The 14,889-nt window shown below is 50.7% G+C and overlaps 1 protein-coding gene across 1 annotated transcript in view; it reads left to right on the forward strand.

Moving 5' to 3' along the window:
* Nucleotides 1-14,889, forward strand: part of MYOCD (myocardin) — a 116,414-nt gene that overhangs the window by 73,556 nt on the left and 27,969 nt on the right. Inside the window, exon 2 of the mRNA XM_074160008.1 lies at nucleotides 14,220-14,285. Within this exon, the coding sequence (XP_074016109.1) occupies nucleotides 14,220-14,285 (66 nt within the window). The remainder of the gene's footprint in view (nucleotides 1-14,219; nucleotides 14,286-14,889) is intronic.

A 14,889-nucleotide genomic window follows, 5' to 3' on the forward strand; every position in this document is an offset into this window, starting at 1 on the left:
GACACCATGTACATCCCTAGCAAATCACCAGCCGGGATGTGCCCAACTAAATCACACCACGCTTTGCATTTATCTGGGTGAACAGTCACCAAAAAAGAAAGAAGAAAGATTTATTCTGAAGCGTAGATACCATTTTGTCCACTTGGCCTCTGTACACTCTCACAGTGACTCAAGCTCAAGGAACCTGTGGTCTTGCGTGACCCCAACTCCCAGGCTTCTGTGCTTGGGGAGTTTGCAGGGTTCATCCTCCATTCTGACAAGAAAGTAAGGAATTTATCCACACCAAATAGACTCCATCTGACACTGTCTGGTCATCCTCCCTAGTTGAGGCAGACCACACACCAATTTCTTGATAATTCTGGGATTTTAGAAAAGTGTTTACTTTTCCAGCTGCAAATTTTGCAGTCCCTACACCATCTAAAATAATGCTTGCCCTTTTTCCCTGTTGATCATTGTCTGACATTTCTACTTCTTTTTCCTGTGTATTCCTGATTGCGACTTATCACAATGCTTTGCTTTCTTCCTTGGAACAATTCTGAGGTTTCACCACACTTGTGTGGGACCATGTGAAAAATTTTCTGAAAGTCAAAACCTGAATTTTTTAATTAGTTCTGTTTTATTCACTGGTTTAGCGGCACCTCCAGGCTGCCTAGAAACATTATGAGGCCACAGCCTGTATCCATCTCACTCACTAATCACTTTAGTAGTCCATGCTAGGAAAAAAAAAAAAAAAGTCCTTTGTCTTCATTTGTCATTTAGATGTGCAATACATCACCATGAAAGAAGGAAGACTATGATACTCAAGGGCTTTAGAGACCCAGGAGGCTCTTACACTGTCTACATCCTTGATGTGGGGGTCTTTCAACAAGTCCTCTTCTGTGCACAAGTCTCAGCAGAGACAACGTGCTGGTGGTAGAGGAGATGAGAGAAGCTCATCTAGCAGGGTGCCTGGCAGCAGGGACTAGACCTGTTCTCCCAGCCTCCCCCAAGCATTTGATATCAGACCTGGAGCTCATGTGCCCATCCACCACATCTGCAGATAATCCTGAAGGGGTAGAGGGACAGATCCAGGATGAGATCAGCACATGAGGTGCTGTGCACTTTGGGCAGCTCACCTCTCCTTGCTGGTCCTAAGCCATCCCCTCTGATGGCGTTTTACTGCCACAGGGAGATTTACCCCAAGTAGGATCACACCGTGCAGTGTCTCCCTTGCACTCCATTCCTCTTCCACTGAACTCAAAAGGCTGAAGATGGCACCTTGCAGGCAGAAAAGTACCAGTCCGGTAGCAGCAAGAAGGGACTGAGGAAGCAGCACTCATCCTCACAGGAAGATGTAGCATTGGAGTGCAAAAGTCCTGGAGACCCTTCCTTTGGGCTGCTGGGTGACAAGTGAACTCTTACGGCTGATGTGGAACCAGGGACCCATCCACCGCATCTACAAATTGTCCTGAGGGGTAGAGGGACAGAACCAGGGTGAGATCAGCAGATAAATTACGGCCAGAATCTCCGCAGGTGGGTCCAGCTAACGCATGATGGAGAAGACAATAGAACCGGCAGGGTCCAGAGGGAGGGGACACCTGAGCGGGGCTTTGGCCAACATGGACAGTAAATCACACTGGAGTTTGCAAAGTACAGAAAACTGCAGTTTGAGACTGTGGGGGTTGATGAGCCCTTCCTTGTCCTAGAGCTGCTCATGGTTTTGTTCTGCTAAATGGTGGCATTTGTTTCAGAACAGGACTACTTATGAGAAGACCATTAGATGGGGCATTTCAAACACAGTGGGCTAAACGTTAGGAAAAAATAGTAAGGAACAAGTCTCCTGGCCACCTTGCTGGACACTGCAGTAGGGCTGTGTTTACTGACTCAGATCAGTGCTTGGAGATGAATTTATTTCAATAAACTCTCCCTCATCAGACCTTAAGGAATATCCACTTCACCAGTGGGTATCAGGAAATCACAGTCCTGCCCATGACTGGTAGAGACCTCAGGTCAGGACAGCATCCTGGCATGGGCTACTTGAGGGTGAGGGACCCCAGCACGTTCAGCTGTGAGTGGGGCACTGCTGAAGCCAGAGCTTCTGGGGCTACCAGCTTTCTAAGGTCTCTGGTAACATGGGCCTACAAGACTGGAATCCCTATCACCAAGTCAAAATGTTTAAGAGGACTTCCCAGAAACCACAGGATTAAAAAAAAAAAAAGCTAATTAAAAAAAACCCCACACAACAAAGCAACAAAAAAAAAACCCCAAAACCACCAACAAACCAACCAACCAACTAAAAAACCCACCAAAACTCCAAACCAGGTCTGAGGGAGTTTTCAGGTAGCAGGAATTTAGGCAGTTTCCCTGGTGAGACCCATATGTCAGGGAAGCTGAGATCTGCCCTTGACTTACCTTGACTTTTTACAAAGTAATAGGTGCCATCAGTTCATTTCCTTCCACTTACCTCAAGTGAACCAGACGTGAGCTTGGAGAGGAGGGGGGGATCCTCAAAGGATCTATATCTCTTTACTTTGCGTGTTTGCAAAAAGTTTTTCTTCTCTGAAAGAACGTTTGGTAGGTGGAGAAGCATCTTCCATCGCAGCTACGTCCACCACGTGGCTGAGCCCAGCCTCCTTCTGCTTGTCTGCAGCACAGGAAGCTTTAAGTGAAGATCTAGCCCTGCCTGGTATATTTGGCATTATTCTGAGTGTCTGTGTGTAACAGAACAAGAGGGTGTGTTCTCAGTGCCTGAGCGTATCCTACCTGGGCCACGGCATACGTGAGCATCTCAAGCGGATAACACTATGGATGCAGCCACATGCTGACAAAGGTGTTCAGGGAGCAGCCCAGCTCTGGGCACGCCTGGAAGGACGTGCAGACAAGACACCTGAGCATCCCTGAGCTCACCTTCGGCTTCCCAGCATGGTTGGGATCTGCGCAGCCCAAGGCACGGCTGGCTCTGTGCACGCCGGGGCAGCAGCAGCCGCAGGCACAGCTCCGTCTGCCGAGTAGCCGCATCCTCCAGCTCCCTGATGGGACGGACATCCAACACGGCACTCAGGACCCATGGCCAGCTGTCCCCTGGCCTGGGACACTTGCTCTGAGCCCAAACCTTCCTTCGTCTTAGGGTCACACAGACCCCAAAGCCATACTGGCCGCCCCGGGGTGGGAGCCGGAGGCCCAGGGCCATCCTCGCACCACGCTGCAAAGAGTTAAGCCCTGGCTCTGTTGATATTTCCAAGCAGCTCCCAAAGTCAGCCCAGCCGGGGAGCGCCCTGATTGGCTGCGTACCGGCCGGTAGTAATTAGTATCAGATATCAAACTTCTGTCTTTGCTAAGACCCTTTCCGATAGTCGCTGCTCCCCGCTAGATGATGACATCAGCCAGGACACCCAGCTGCTGGTAGCAAACGCCGGGCAGGAGGAGGCTCCCGCCAGCTCCACGTTAATTAGCTCAACACAGCACAGGGGGAGCAGTCGGTGTCCGTGGAGGGTCAGTACTGGATGGGACCAAATCTTTCAAAGCCACTTGCTGCTTCTTGCTGGCCAGCCATAAAAGCACCCAGAGGGTCCGGGAGAGGTGGATGAATGCTGAGCTCCAGCCGTGGTCTGGGCGGCTTCTCTCTGTGGAGGAAGTTAATGGTTTAAGTGAGGGGCATCTGGATCTGGTCCCGAGTCACCATGACACTCCTGGGGTCTGAGCACTCCTTGCTGATTCGGAGCAAGTTCAGATCAGGTAGGGGAAACCTTGAGATTTCTCTTAAAATTTCTCTCTCCGGCAAGCTGTAGCCACAGACTGTTTTGCATTAAATGTTTGGAAGAAGCATGCGAGCCAAATATTCAGGGGGTCGTAGAGCTGTCACGGCTTTGCTCTTTCAGAGGCTGTTCCGCAAGTGGAGAAACGCATCTTCCTTCCTCTCCCTTGCTTTTTTTTTTTTTTTTTCCTGGTTTTCCATTGTCTTCGATTTATGTCTGTGGTTTATTTTGGTAAAACTGCAGTTCCTGGGTCTCCTGCCCCGGCCCTGCTGCGAAGGATTCGGCAGGAAGCCCAAAGGGCATCTGGGATAAACAAGGTACCTGATGCCACCCCTGCTCTTGCAGGTCCGTCTGTAATAACGGCAGTGAGGATGGGCCCGACGCTCTCCCTGACATGCAGGCAGCTGACTTTGTTCCATTAAGTTGTGACTAATTGGAGAAAAATGAATTTGAAGAAATGCGTCATTTTTAGAAGTAAAAATAACAAATGGAACATGAAAAGTATTTAAAGTGACATCATCAGAGAAATAAAACCAGAGCCACACAAATGATTGCCACTCTCGGAGGGTTTGCAAGTAAAACATGCCTCCGTCTCGTAAGTTAGGGGAAGCACCAGTAAGGGGCTTCTCGGAGGACGTTCAGCGTGAGTGAAGGTGAGTGAAGGTGAACTATGGGACGGTCACTTCTAAATCAGACCCTCTGCTGGATATTCATGCCTTTATTCACTGGCTTTATTTATAGTAAGTATGCCGCGCTTGTGAGTGGGTGTCTTTACTTGTAATTTTTTAAATGAACATAACATCCTGTAATATTAATGGTAATGTCAAAAAATGTTCTCGAGGAGCTTTCTCTGACCTTCCCAGAGGTGAAGTTCTCCCCGGGAGTATTGTCTGTGAGGATGTTCAGACAAACCAGCTGCATGTGCCATATGGGACGCTGTAAAACCGGACGGGGTAGTCACGTTGGAACACGCACCCGGTCTGGCATGTCATCCACGCCGTGTGTGTTTTTGCCTCCTCATCCAATGTAGATAATGAAATTAGAGATTTATGATACTGATGGTAGACATGAGTGGTGTTATCAGGATCTCTTAGATAGCTGGGTGGTCAACTTAAACTTTGTTTTCTCAGCAAATACAAAGTTGGCAGTTGGTTGAAAACCCAAGAGTGTGTGTGCAAACACAAGTGTCCTAGTCTGGCTGAATTATACAAAACTGGGGTCCAGGGCTTTGGTGTGGTTTGCATATCGCTCTGATCTTACATTTCATTAGATTAAGTCATTCCTTAGATTTTGTTGGTATATTATGGTACATTGCTGTTCATTTGAAAAAAATCTCAGTCTGTAACAACTCCTCCAGCAACTACAAAGCAACACTGCCACCTTTCTGACAGAGGAGGATGGGCTGCGTTACATGTCCCTGCATTCTTTTCAAATGAACCATTATTGTTTTTAAGGCTCATTTCTGGTTTATTTGTAAGCTGGCTTTATTATAGAACCAACAGTGGGATCTCTGAACATATTTTTCAAATGATTCTCCAGTAAAAGTAAACTTTGTGGGTCTTTGCATCCATAAATTCTTGTGCCTTTCAGCATTTCTAGGGCAGTCAATTTGTGGGGCATTCTTTGGTTCATGACTTATTCCCACAACCGCCATCCCTCACTATTGCCTGGCGAACGATAGGTTTCCCATTTGACAAGATTTCTCTGCCTATTTATTATGTTTGAGTCAGGACAGCCAAAACCCCTGACGCGCGTCTGCCCCTCGCTCTCCCCGTGGCTGGGAGCGCTGCAGGTAACGCAGGACACGGCCACCGCGCAGCTCTGGTCATCACCACCTGTGGGACGGGGGAGGAAGGAGGGATGATGAGGAATACAAATAAATCAATAACGCTGCTTTCAATTTGTGCTGGATTTTTAGTAACGTGGGGAATAGAGAAGAAAAGCTAACATGTAATGGTTGAAGTGGTCAAACCTCCCTTATGTGCAAAGTCTCTACGGAACAGCTTCCCCGGGTGTCCCCGCTCCATGTGCAGACTTTGGCAGCTGTAGAGCCGTACAAGGATGGCAGGAGGGGCCGCGCTCTGATTTACTGCCCTGCGCTCGCTTGGCAGAGGGATGAACGTCTCAAACAACCCATCGCCCCGCATCACCCACCTCTGCCTGGCTCAGGGGCCGTAGCGTCCCCACAGACAGCAGCAGTTTACATGGAGAGCTGCGTCGCTTGCGCAGACCGAGTGGAGGACGAGCCGGGAGGGGGCAGCCCCTGAAACGCCAAGCCCCGAGGCCTCCCCCTGCGCCCTTGCTTTGGGAACGGCCTTGCGCCGGCAGGTGTGAGGCTCTGCTTGCACCCAGGTTTGGGAAGGATTAGCTCTGCTCCGTGAGTCATGACCAGGCTGAATCCTTTTTGAAGGATTCCAGGACAGTGTTAATGAGGGCTGAGGTAATTCTTAATAACTAAACTTTTGCTGTCTCTCCATGGCCTGCACTCACGGAGCAGCTGGAAGAGCTCTGTGTGTGTATGTGCTAAAGGGTGCTAGAGATGTATTACTTGCTTGTTGTTTCCTCATCCCAGAATCCCTTTAATCTCTGTGGCACACAGCAGGCAGAACACGGGGCAAGGAGGTGGCGACTAGAAGATGATGGCACGTAGATGTCCCTCCTAGAGTGACTCGAAGGTCAGCTTTCTCACAGGCAGTCTCTTGCTTCCATCTGGCAGCATCAGGAACAAGAAAAAGAAGGAGTTTGTCCAGGAAAGGCTGGACAAAGCCTGGTGGAGGCAGCAGCTTTTTCACACAGTGCCCAGCAATCCTCCCTTGACTCCCACAGTGTGTTCTGCTCTTCTCTCTCCAGTGGTCCACAGCGAAGGACCAGCATAGCCATGCAGTGTGGAGAGATGGTGGCTACCCCAGTGCAGGGCACCAGGAACCACTCCAGAGGAGACAGATCAACTCACCAACATGCTACAGGCCTTCAGGTCCCCCCTCCCCTTCCTGGAGGATTTGTGAGCGTGTTTATTTTGTCTGTTTTGCCAAAGATAAATATACTGATCTGAGGTCATCCTGACAAATTTTGCAGGAATGATGATTCTTCAAGCCTGCCATGCTATCTCCTGTGCTCCAATTATCAATGGGATTGCCCTAAATCAACTGGGACATGTAAGCCCTGTTCCAGAAACATATTTAACTCTTCCCAGAGACGATAATTTATGTGAAGTGATCTCCTGCTTTGAATACAAACCAATTGTACTCCAGCAGTGAAGAAGCGTTGCCACCGGGCAGAGCAAACAAAGCTGGCAAATGCAGACTTAACCTTAACTCTGACCTTTTCTGTCCAGCGATATGGAAAGAGAGTTTACAAGGCCAACCTCTGCATAACATCAGTGGTAGTTGAGATAATTGGTGAGAAGTGAAAGTTTAACACTCTAAATATGGCTCTGCATGGCTTGGCATGGGGTAATATCCAGGCCTAATCATGGACACGTGGGTGTGAATTTGAGGAGGTGGTGGCTCTATAGAGGAAAGGATTCATGCTTGCACATAGGGCTTGAATGAAACTGGCTGAGATGGGAGAGGAATTTATTGTCTGCCTGTGATGGAGAGAGGGTTCTGGACCAAAATCAGCAGGTTAATAAAGGCAGAAGAGAGTAGGTCTTGGTAGGGTGTTAGGCCAGGCATTTTGGCAGAACCTTTATTTTCCTTTTCCCAGTGTCCAAAGATAAGGCATGTGCATGTGTTTCCTCTCAGATCATGAACTCATACAGTTCACGATTGGTGTGTGTGTTCAAACCATGGCCTCTGTAACTGGTGACACTGTTTTGTGATTTCACAGAGCTGTTGTAAAACACTGCCTTGGTTTTGCTTTTCCAGCATCTTATACCTTGATGTTTTACCTGACAGACATATGTTTCTGTGTCAGTCAGGCATGTGTTATAGCACAGATTGAAATGTACATGACTCTGCTTGAGGAGAAGGATGGATGAGCTGCTCACAGGGATGCTGAAGGGATGACTCAGAGGAGGGCTGGTGACAGCCTGTTCTCAAGACCTTGGTGAGGCTGGGGTTGCACATTATGATGGACACAGCCCTCAGAGGGATGTCACAGCTGGTTGTTCTTTAGTGATGAGCTGCGCCCGTTTGGCGGTCAATGCTCTTTGCTATCCAGGTGTGGTCCTACGTCTCTTCCAAGGCACCTGCAGGCCTGGAGGTGGGTGTGAAGGTGTCATTCTCATCAACGTAGATGAGATTTTCGGTGCATGGCAGCCTCCTGGGTAACGCACAAAGATGTAGCACATCTGCCTGGGAGAAGGTACAATACTCCCACCTCCGAGATGGTGAGCATCAGGCTGGTGTTGCTGGGCCCTGCGCCGAGGAGTGCCCAGTGGGAGAGGACTGACCAGGGCTTTCCACAGCTCTTCTGTCTGAGAGGTGCCATTTTCGGCTGTGTCTGGCTCAGCTTCATCTCTGCTCACATGGTTCCCACAAAGGCTGTGTTGTCAGAGGATAACATGGGCCTGGAGACATGATGCTACAGAGAAATCGTTTTGTGGCACCGGGCTATTGGCAGAGTAGGTGGGCTGAGAGCCATGGAGGGGCTTAGGACAGAGCCTGGCCAAGGTGTTTTTGCAAAGCAGCAACTCCAGAAAAGCATGTCCTACAATGCTCTGCTGGACCAGTGCTTCACCCTGCCAGCGGTGGCAGCCAGGACTTTGGCCGGCTTGTCACCCACCTCAGGGTGACTCCACATTCATTGATCCAAGTACAGTCCCCACATCAGGAGCCTGCTGTCAGCCTGTTGCACAGCTGGGACGGAGCACCACGTCTCCCACTGCCCTGTCCTTGTGAGCGTCCTGCTTTGACAATGCTGCGAGAAACAGCCACAGCCCCAAGAAGGCCACAAGCAACATGAGTGCACCCTGCCACCGAGGCAGCCCTGCTCCTGCCCATGGGACCTTGGGACCATCGAAGGATCCCACGTGCATCTCCTACTGGGCAGCTTCTCTCCCCCTGGCACGCTGGCGCGAGAAAGCCTCAGGCACCATCTGTAAAGATGGACCCAAAGCAGGCAGCAATTCTGCCGTTCAAGGGAGGCTGGGTCCAAAGCAGGGCCATTTTCTGCCAGCCAGCATGTGAGCAGGGGCGAGTCCCTGGGTTCCTCTGGTACACACCATGGCCATGGACAAACTCGTGTTTCACATTCGCTCAGCTGCTGTTTGACATGCAACAAAGCTGCTGCTGTTGAAAATGGGAGTGCCTCCTCCCCATCAGCCCATTCCCCATTTGCAGCCACCTCCCCCCTGGCCCCAGCAGAGCAGACCCCATCCTGTGCACCGTTCACCTGCCCTCATGTTCCTGAAACCCCAACTCTGGGCCACAAAGGGCAGGAATGCGCTGCTGGGGTGGCTGGAAGAGGGGAGAGTGACTGCCTGCTGCTCTTTTTAGCGGCAGTGCCAGCTTCAGTTGTTTGTCAAACTGCTGAGTCCCATCGTGGCCACGCACTTGGGTCAAACTTGCCTAACATGGTGCTTCTGCTGGTCCCCTTCACTGCCAGCCCGGGAGCACCGGCTGGTGCAGGAAGCAGCACAAGGTACGGGGATCAGCAGGCGACTGCCCGGCCATCAGTTCTGGTGGCAGCGGTGACTGATTTCAGAGGCAGATGAGAGCACAGCAATTGCACTGGCTGTGAATGTGGCACCCAACCAAAAGCGAAGGTGCTGGCACAGTCCAGGCAGGGAGGAAACCAGCAATTATTGGAATTTCACCTGAAACCACATAAGAGAGCTGGGAAGAGCTGAAGCAGTAGAGCCTCTGCCTCCGTCACTCCCACTCCCAGAGGGTCTGTCAGAGATAGAGACAGACGCTGGGTCAGAAGTCAAGAAGCAGCAGTGGATCTGCAGCTCCATCTGGGCAGCTCCTTTTGGCTGTGAGCTGAGCTGAATGCCGAGAAAGTCTTGTGCAGCCTCAGAATTTCCTGGGAACCTGCTCTGGCCGCTACATAAGTGGTGGGAAGCGACGGGCTCTGATCCAGCCAGCTTCTCAGAGACAGAGCATCACCAACACTAGGTCAGCTCAGCCACGGCTTTGTCTGCCTGACCTGGTCCTGAACCCAGCAAGAAGGGCAGCTTCCCCACCCCCCTGGGCAATGTGCCTCAGTGCTGCTCAGCCCCCTGTGCTGTTAAAGCCCATTCCCCAAAGAGAGAGGGCACTATGAGTGCTTTGGCAATGCTGGAGAATGGGGGATGCTCTGATGCAGGTGATAAAAGTCCCATCCTGGCCAGCTCCTGAGCACTGGACCCAATGTGCCCCCGCAGATTGAAGCAGAAGGCCAGGGCTGCCAGCTTCTGGGGTGGAGGGAGGATTCCATCATGTCTTTTCCAGTGCATCACCAGGCCAGGCAAGGCCCAGGCTATCCTCCTAGCTTCCTAAAGCTCTGAGGTCAACTCCTAGGGAGGACAATGAGTCATGACCATGAGTCATGGCCAGTGCTCAGAGCTTGGGCTACCAGAGCTAGCTATGACTGACACCAGGAGCTCGTGTCTGCACCGATGACACAGCCCCACTTCAGCAGTGTTTCTGGAAGCTGTATCACTAAATGAGATTTGGTGTTAGCATAGAGGAGAGGATTATTTCTAACAGGAAGAAGTTCACAAGCAAAATTGCTGGAATAGTTCTGACATGCCTGGCATCATGGACGGAGGGATTTCTCATCATGGGGTGCCATAGGAGGGAGCAGGTTTGCTGAGGGCAAGGCTGTCTCTCAGATGATGGCAGTTGATGGTGCCAGCATAGCTTGGCACCACAGGGTGACCAATGTGCATGACTGCTCCCTTGGGGGGACTTAGAATGGTTCGGGTTGGAAGGGACTTTCAAAGGTCATCTAGGTCTTCTCACCATCCAAGCTGGTGCAGACAGGAAACAAGGATGCTGGGGGTGTGGGACCAAGATTGTCTCACCAGCAGTGCTCCAGCCATCAATCTTTTTATTGAAACTGTTCCCCTGAAGTGTAAGCAAAGCAGTTTCCTTGAAAAATAAGAATATTCCATAAAAAACAATTCCCGTATGTGGTGGATGACAGCATCCTCAAAGTGAGTCACTGCCAGCACTCAGAGCTCAGGCTTCCAGACAGGCAGCAAAGGAAGAGAACAGGAATGCAGCTGGGGTCAGATACAATTTCAACAGATTTCAAGTCCCCTTCAAGTCCCACCTAAGTGGTGGTTGATTGGATGGTGCCAGGGGTTCCTTCAGCCCTGTTTTTAAGCATTTTTGGTTGTAAGGGAAAGGTGCAAGCCTTGAGCTGAGCTGCAGGCTGCAGCACTGACTTGGAGACTGCCAAAAGTAGTGGCTGCTTTACCTCTTCCTGCAGGGATGTTCAGACTTATTGTCTGACACTGTCCACAGGTACATTTCTTCAGATGGTTTGCAACAGGATTTGGAAGTTCATAGAGGTGATATCTGGGAGTCAAGGCATGAGGGGGGTCCAAATCTGGATGAAAATTCAGTGGCTGAAATCACTGCTTCAACTATTAATCTTGGGTTGCTCCTGGAAATGGCCACCATCTGCACATGCCTGTCCTCACGTTTCCTGTCAGCTTGCCCTGAACAGACAATGCTGGATAAACTTTTGCTCTTTGTGGCTTAAGAAAGGTCCAGGAAGTTAGTAAGCTCCACATGGCCCAAGAAGAACTATGTGTCTGGGACAGGTTGCATGGCCTGCCCACAGCCACTCACCCATGGCAGAGCTTAGCTCTCGTGCTCAGAACAGCTTGTGTCACTGCTGGGTCACACTCTTTGTGCCTGTCAGCATCAAAAACAATTTGGACACCTTTTCTCCTTGCACAAAATTATCATTAAATAATATCAGGTGCCCTCTGTGGTGCTCTATCAGCAGTGCTTAGCGCAGGAGACAAAGGAGAGGCTGGCAGCTGGAGCATGGACCAGCTGGGGCAGGACAGGTCCCTGGATTGTACACTGTTTGCTGGAAGGCAGTTTGGTCTGGGAAATCTGGGGTCCTGAGTGCTGCTCCTGCATTCAAGCAGAGGGAGAGCTACGGCAGTGAAACCTACACGTTTTCAGCACTTCTTGCCTCAAGGCAGATGCTCTGTCTTATAGCCACCACACTGGAAATCATCATCAACTTCCAAGATATGCTTCAAGGAAATTTGTAATATCTTTTTTCTCTAAACAGGCCTGGCTGACAGCTGACTGCACCCTGAGGCTGTTAAACTATTTGCTAGGAAAGGCTATGAAATAAGCAGAGGAAGCAGAGAGTGTAGGCTTTGAATGCATGGTCATATGATGGAGAGCATCCCCCTTGCTCATGTGGATGTGGTGTATCTTTTGGCCTGTCGGAACTCAGACTGAAATGGTGCAAATAATTTGGCACATGTGGGAGCTGTGAAGGGAAGTGATGGAGCATCCTCACTTGGGATAAGTTACAGCAAGACAGGGCAGGCTGTTGTGTCCTTGGCAGGGTGTTTTATGTGACGCTAAAAGTCTTTCCTGTTTGATGATGGGATGTTGTGCGTAAATTGCCTCAGTTTAAGGCAAGATGCTCTGATGGCTGAGACACTGGACCAGGACCTAGGAGAGCAGAGAACCATTCTTGGATGAGCTACAAAGCTTCTTCACTCTTGGACAGTCTCCAACCTCCCCTAGCTCACCTGTGCCATAAAGATACATCTGTTCCTCAGAGAAAGGGCAAAACTCTGCATGGTTGTTCAATATTGTGACCAGTCACAGAGAAGGTTCTACACAGGGAAACTGAGGTCCACCTCACTCTGTGCAAGATACCTACCACGAGCTGGTTCCCATTAAACTGCCTCTATAGTCAAGGAGGAAAGACTGGCATTCCTAAAGCATGGATTGCCCATTTTGTCTTTGAGGTCCCCTGAGGGGGATGGCTCCCGTGAAGGAGATGCAGATAACTGGGTCTGATGTAGATACCTAGAGTGCAAGGGTCTAGGTCCGAGTCCATGGGCAGAAACAGCACTTACTGGGGGTGTTGCCATGGGGCAATGGAGGGCTACAGACTTCCCTGGCACTTCTAGTCACTCTGGCAAAAGGGGAACATCACGGGTGCAGACTTTACCAGGCACTGAAGGCCACATTTTTCTCTCACAGCAAGAATCTATCTTTGGAGTCCTAGAAGAACTGGAATTTGGCAGGAGATCACTGTCTCACATGAGGTCTTCCCTAAATGTCTGCTCTGAATGTGAGACATGGTTTGTACAGAGGACATGGAAAAGTCACAAGCAATGGCATCTCAGGGAGCCTTATGCTTTGGGGACTCATCTGGAAGGGATTATTATTCAGCTCCATCCCAGGTCCCAGAGAAGCTGCACGGTAGACATGAGCTGTTGGCAGAGCTCACCAGGTTGCTCCCCAGGACAAAAAAATCTGTTCTTGCCCCTCTCCCCCTTCCACTACTGGCTCTCTCGGGGCAGTGAAGGGGGTGCAGCCTGGGGCTGTGCTGGCAGGCAGGGGATATGCATGCAGATATATTGTCATCACTGAAAGATATATATCCTTGCGGCAAGCTGTACTGAGCGTCCAGCAGGAAAATAGGGAAATGAGTTTTACATTTCACCTTGTGATACAAGTGTCTATCTTCTTGAAGGTGTAGAATATGTTACTAGCTCAAAGTACAGGCAGGGTTACCTGAGTGATGGGATGAACTATCTTGTGCAGCCCTTGGCCACGCTAGTGTCTGTAGCCTCACACACTGCAGGTGTATGGTGGGTTCTCATCGCATGCTGTAAATATTCTTTGTTAGACGTCTAATTGACGCTCCGTAGCCGAGGCCACGGCACCAAGCCACTCAGTGACCCTAATCAGTGGTTCATTCCCATCTGTCAGTGTATGGTTTCCAAAAGGAAGGTATCCTGAAGATTGCAGGTCCTTGGAGTAGTGGGTTCATACAGAGGTGGCACTGTTGTCTCCACACCACATTATCTACATTCCCCCTCGGTAGTGTAAGCATATATGCATCCAGTGCCGAGCCTTGCAGGACAGGAAATGTGCTGCCAGACCCTCAGGAGGGTGATGGTGCTGGAAAGATCTACTCAACCCACAGTGCTGGGGCGAGGGAGGACCTCCCAGCTTCCAAGTTTGGAGCTGAGCAGCTGTTTGAGCTGAAGCCACGGTCACCTGAAGCTGCTGTTACAGGTGCCAGGCAGGGATCAGTCCATGCCAGGCAGGGATCAGTCCGTCCCAGGCAGGAGGGTGCTGCTGGCACCAGCAGCAGCCCTGCCCGGCTCATCCCTCCACAAAGGTGAGGACTGGGTGGGTGCCAGCTGCGCAGCTCCTCCCTGGCCATCCTCCTTGGCTTGGGGCACTCTCTGCATCATGGCTGGTCCAGCAGCAGCAGCAGGGATCAGTGCCAGCCCCCTGTGCCACACACAGACCCCCCGAAACATTGTCCCTGTCCCTGATAGATGTATTAGTTCCTCAGTAAAATCCCGCAGCTTTTCTGACACTCTCTCTCTCACAGTTTTACAGCTACGGCTTCAGCAGAGAAGGACCCGGGAGCAGCTGGCAGACCAAGGCATCATGCCTCGTGAGTATCTTTTTCTGCCTTTTTCACCCACCCCTGGCCCAGTAGGGCTGTATTCATCTTGGACACTGCTGGGGCACTGCGTGGCATCAGCTGCCAGCTCAGACCACTCGGCTCTGAGCACATTGCCACCAGGGGGTGATTTTGCTTCCTGCCCTGTAGAAATATGATGGTCCCTTGTGCTGTACAACGGTGCCCAGCATTTGCCACACAGATTATAATGCCGCTGTTCAACTGAAGTCAGGAAAGATGCTTACCTTACACCATGCAAAAATTCAGCTGCATAGCTCCCTGTCCTGGAGGCGGCATACCCAACAAGTACACCCAACTCCAACCAGAAGACTCACAAAGCTCTTTAGAACATCCCATGTCCTCCTGTCAAATCCAGGAACCTCTGTGGCAGGATCAGACCCACAGAACAAGGACGAGGTAGAGAGGGCCCATTCCAGGAGGCTGGGGAAGAAGGGAGCGGTGGGTAACAGCCTTGGCTACAGTGTGGAGGGCAGCCCCTGGATGAGTGAGACATATCCAGATCTGTGCTTGTGCCCAGCCAGGACCCCACAGGGCAGAACTGTCAGTGCACACTTGAGGCCAGTGAAACCCCACC

This window comes from Numenius arquata, chromosome 17, assembly GCF_964106895.1.
Source record: "Numenius arquata chromosome 17, bNumArq3.hap1.1, whole genome shotgun sequence".
Taxonomy (NCBI): Eukaryota; Metazoa; Chordata; class Aves; order Charadriiformes; family Scolopacidae; genus Numenius; species Numenius arquata.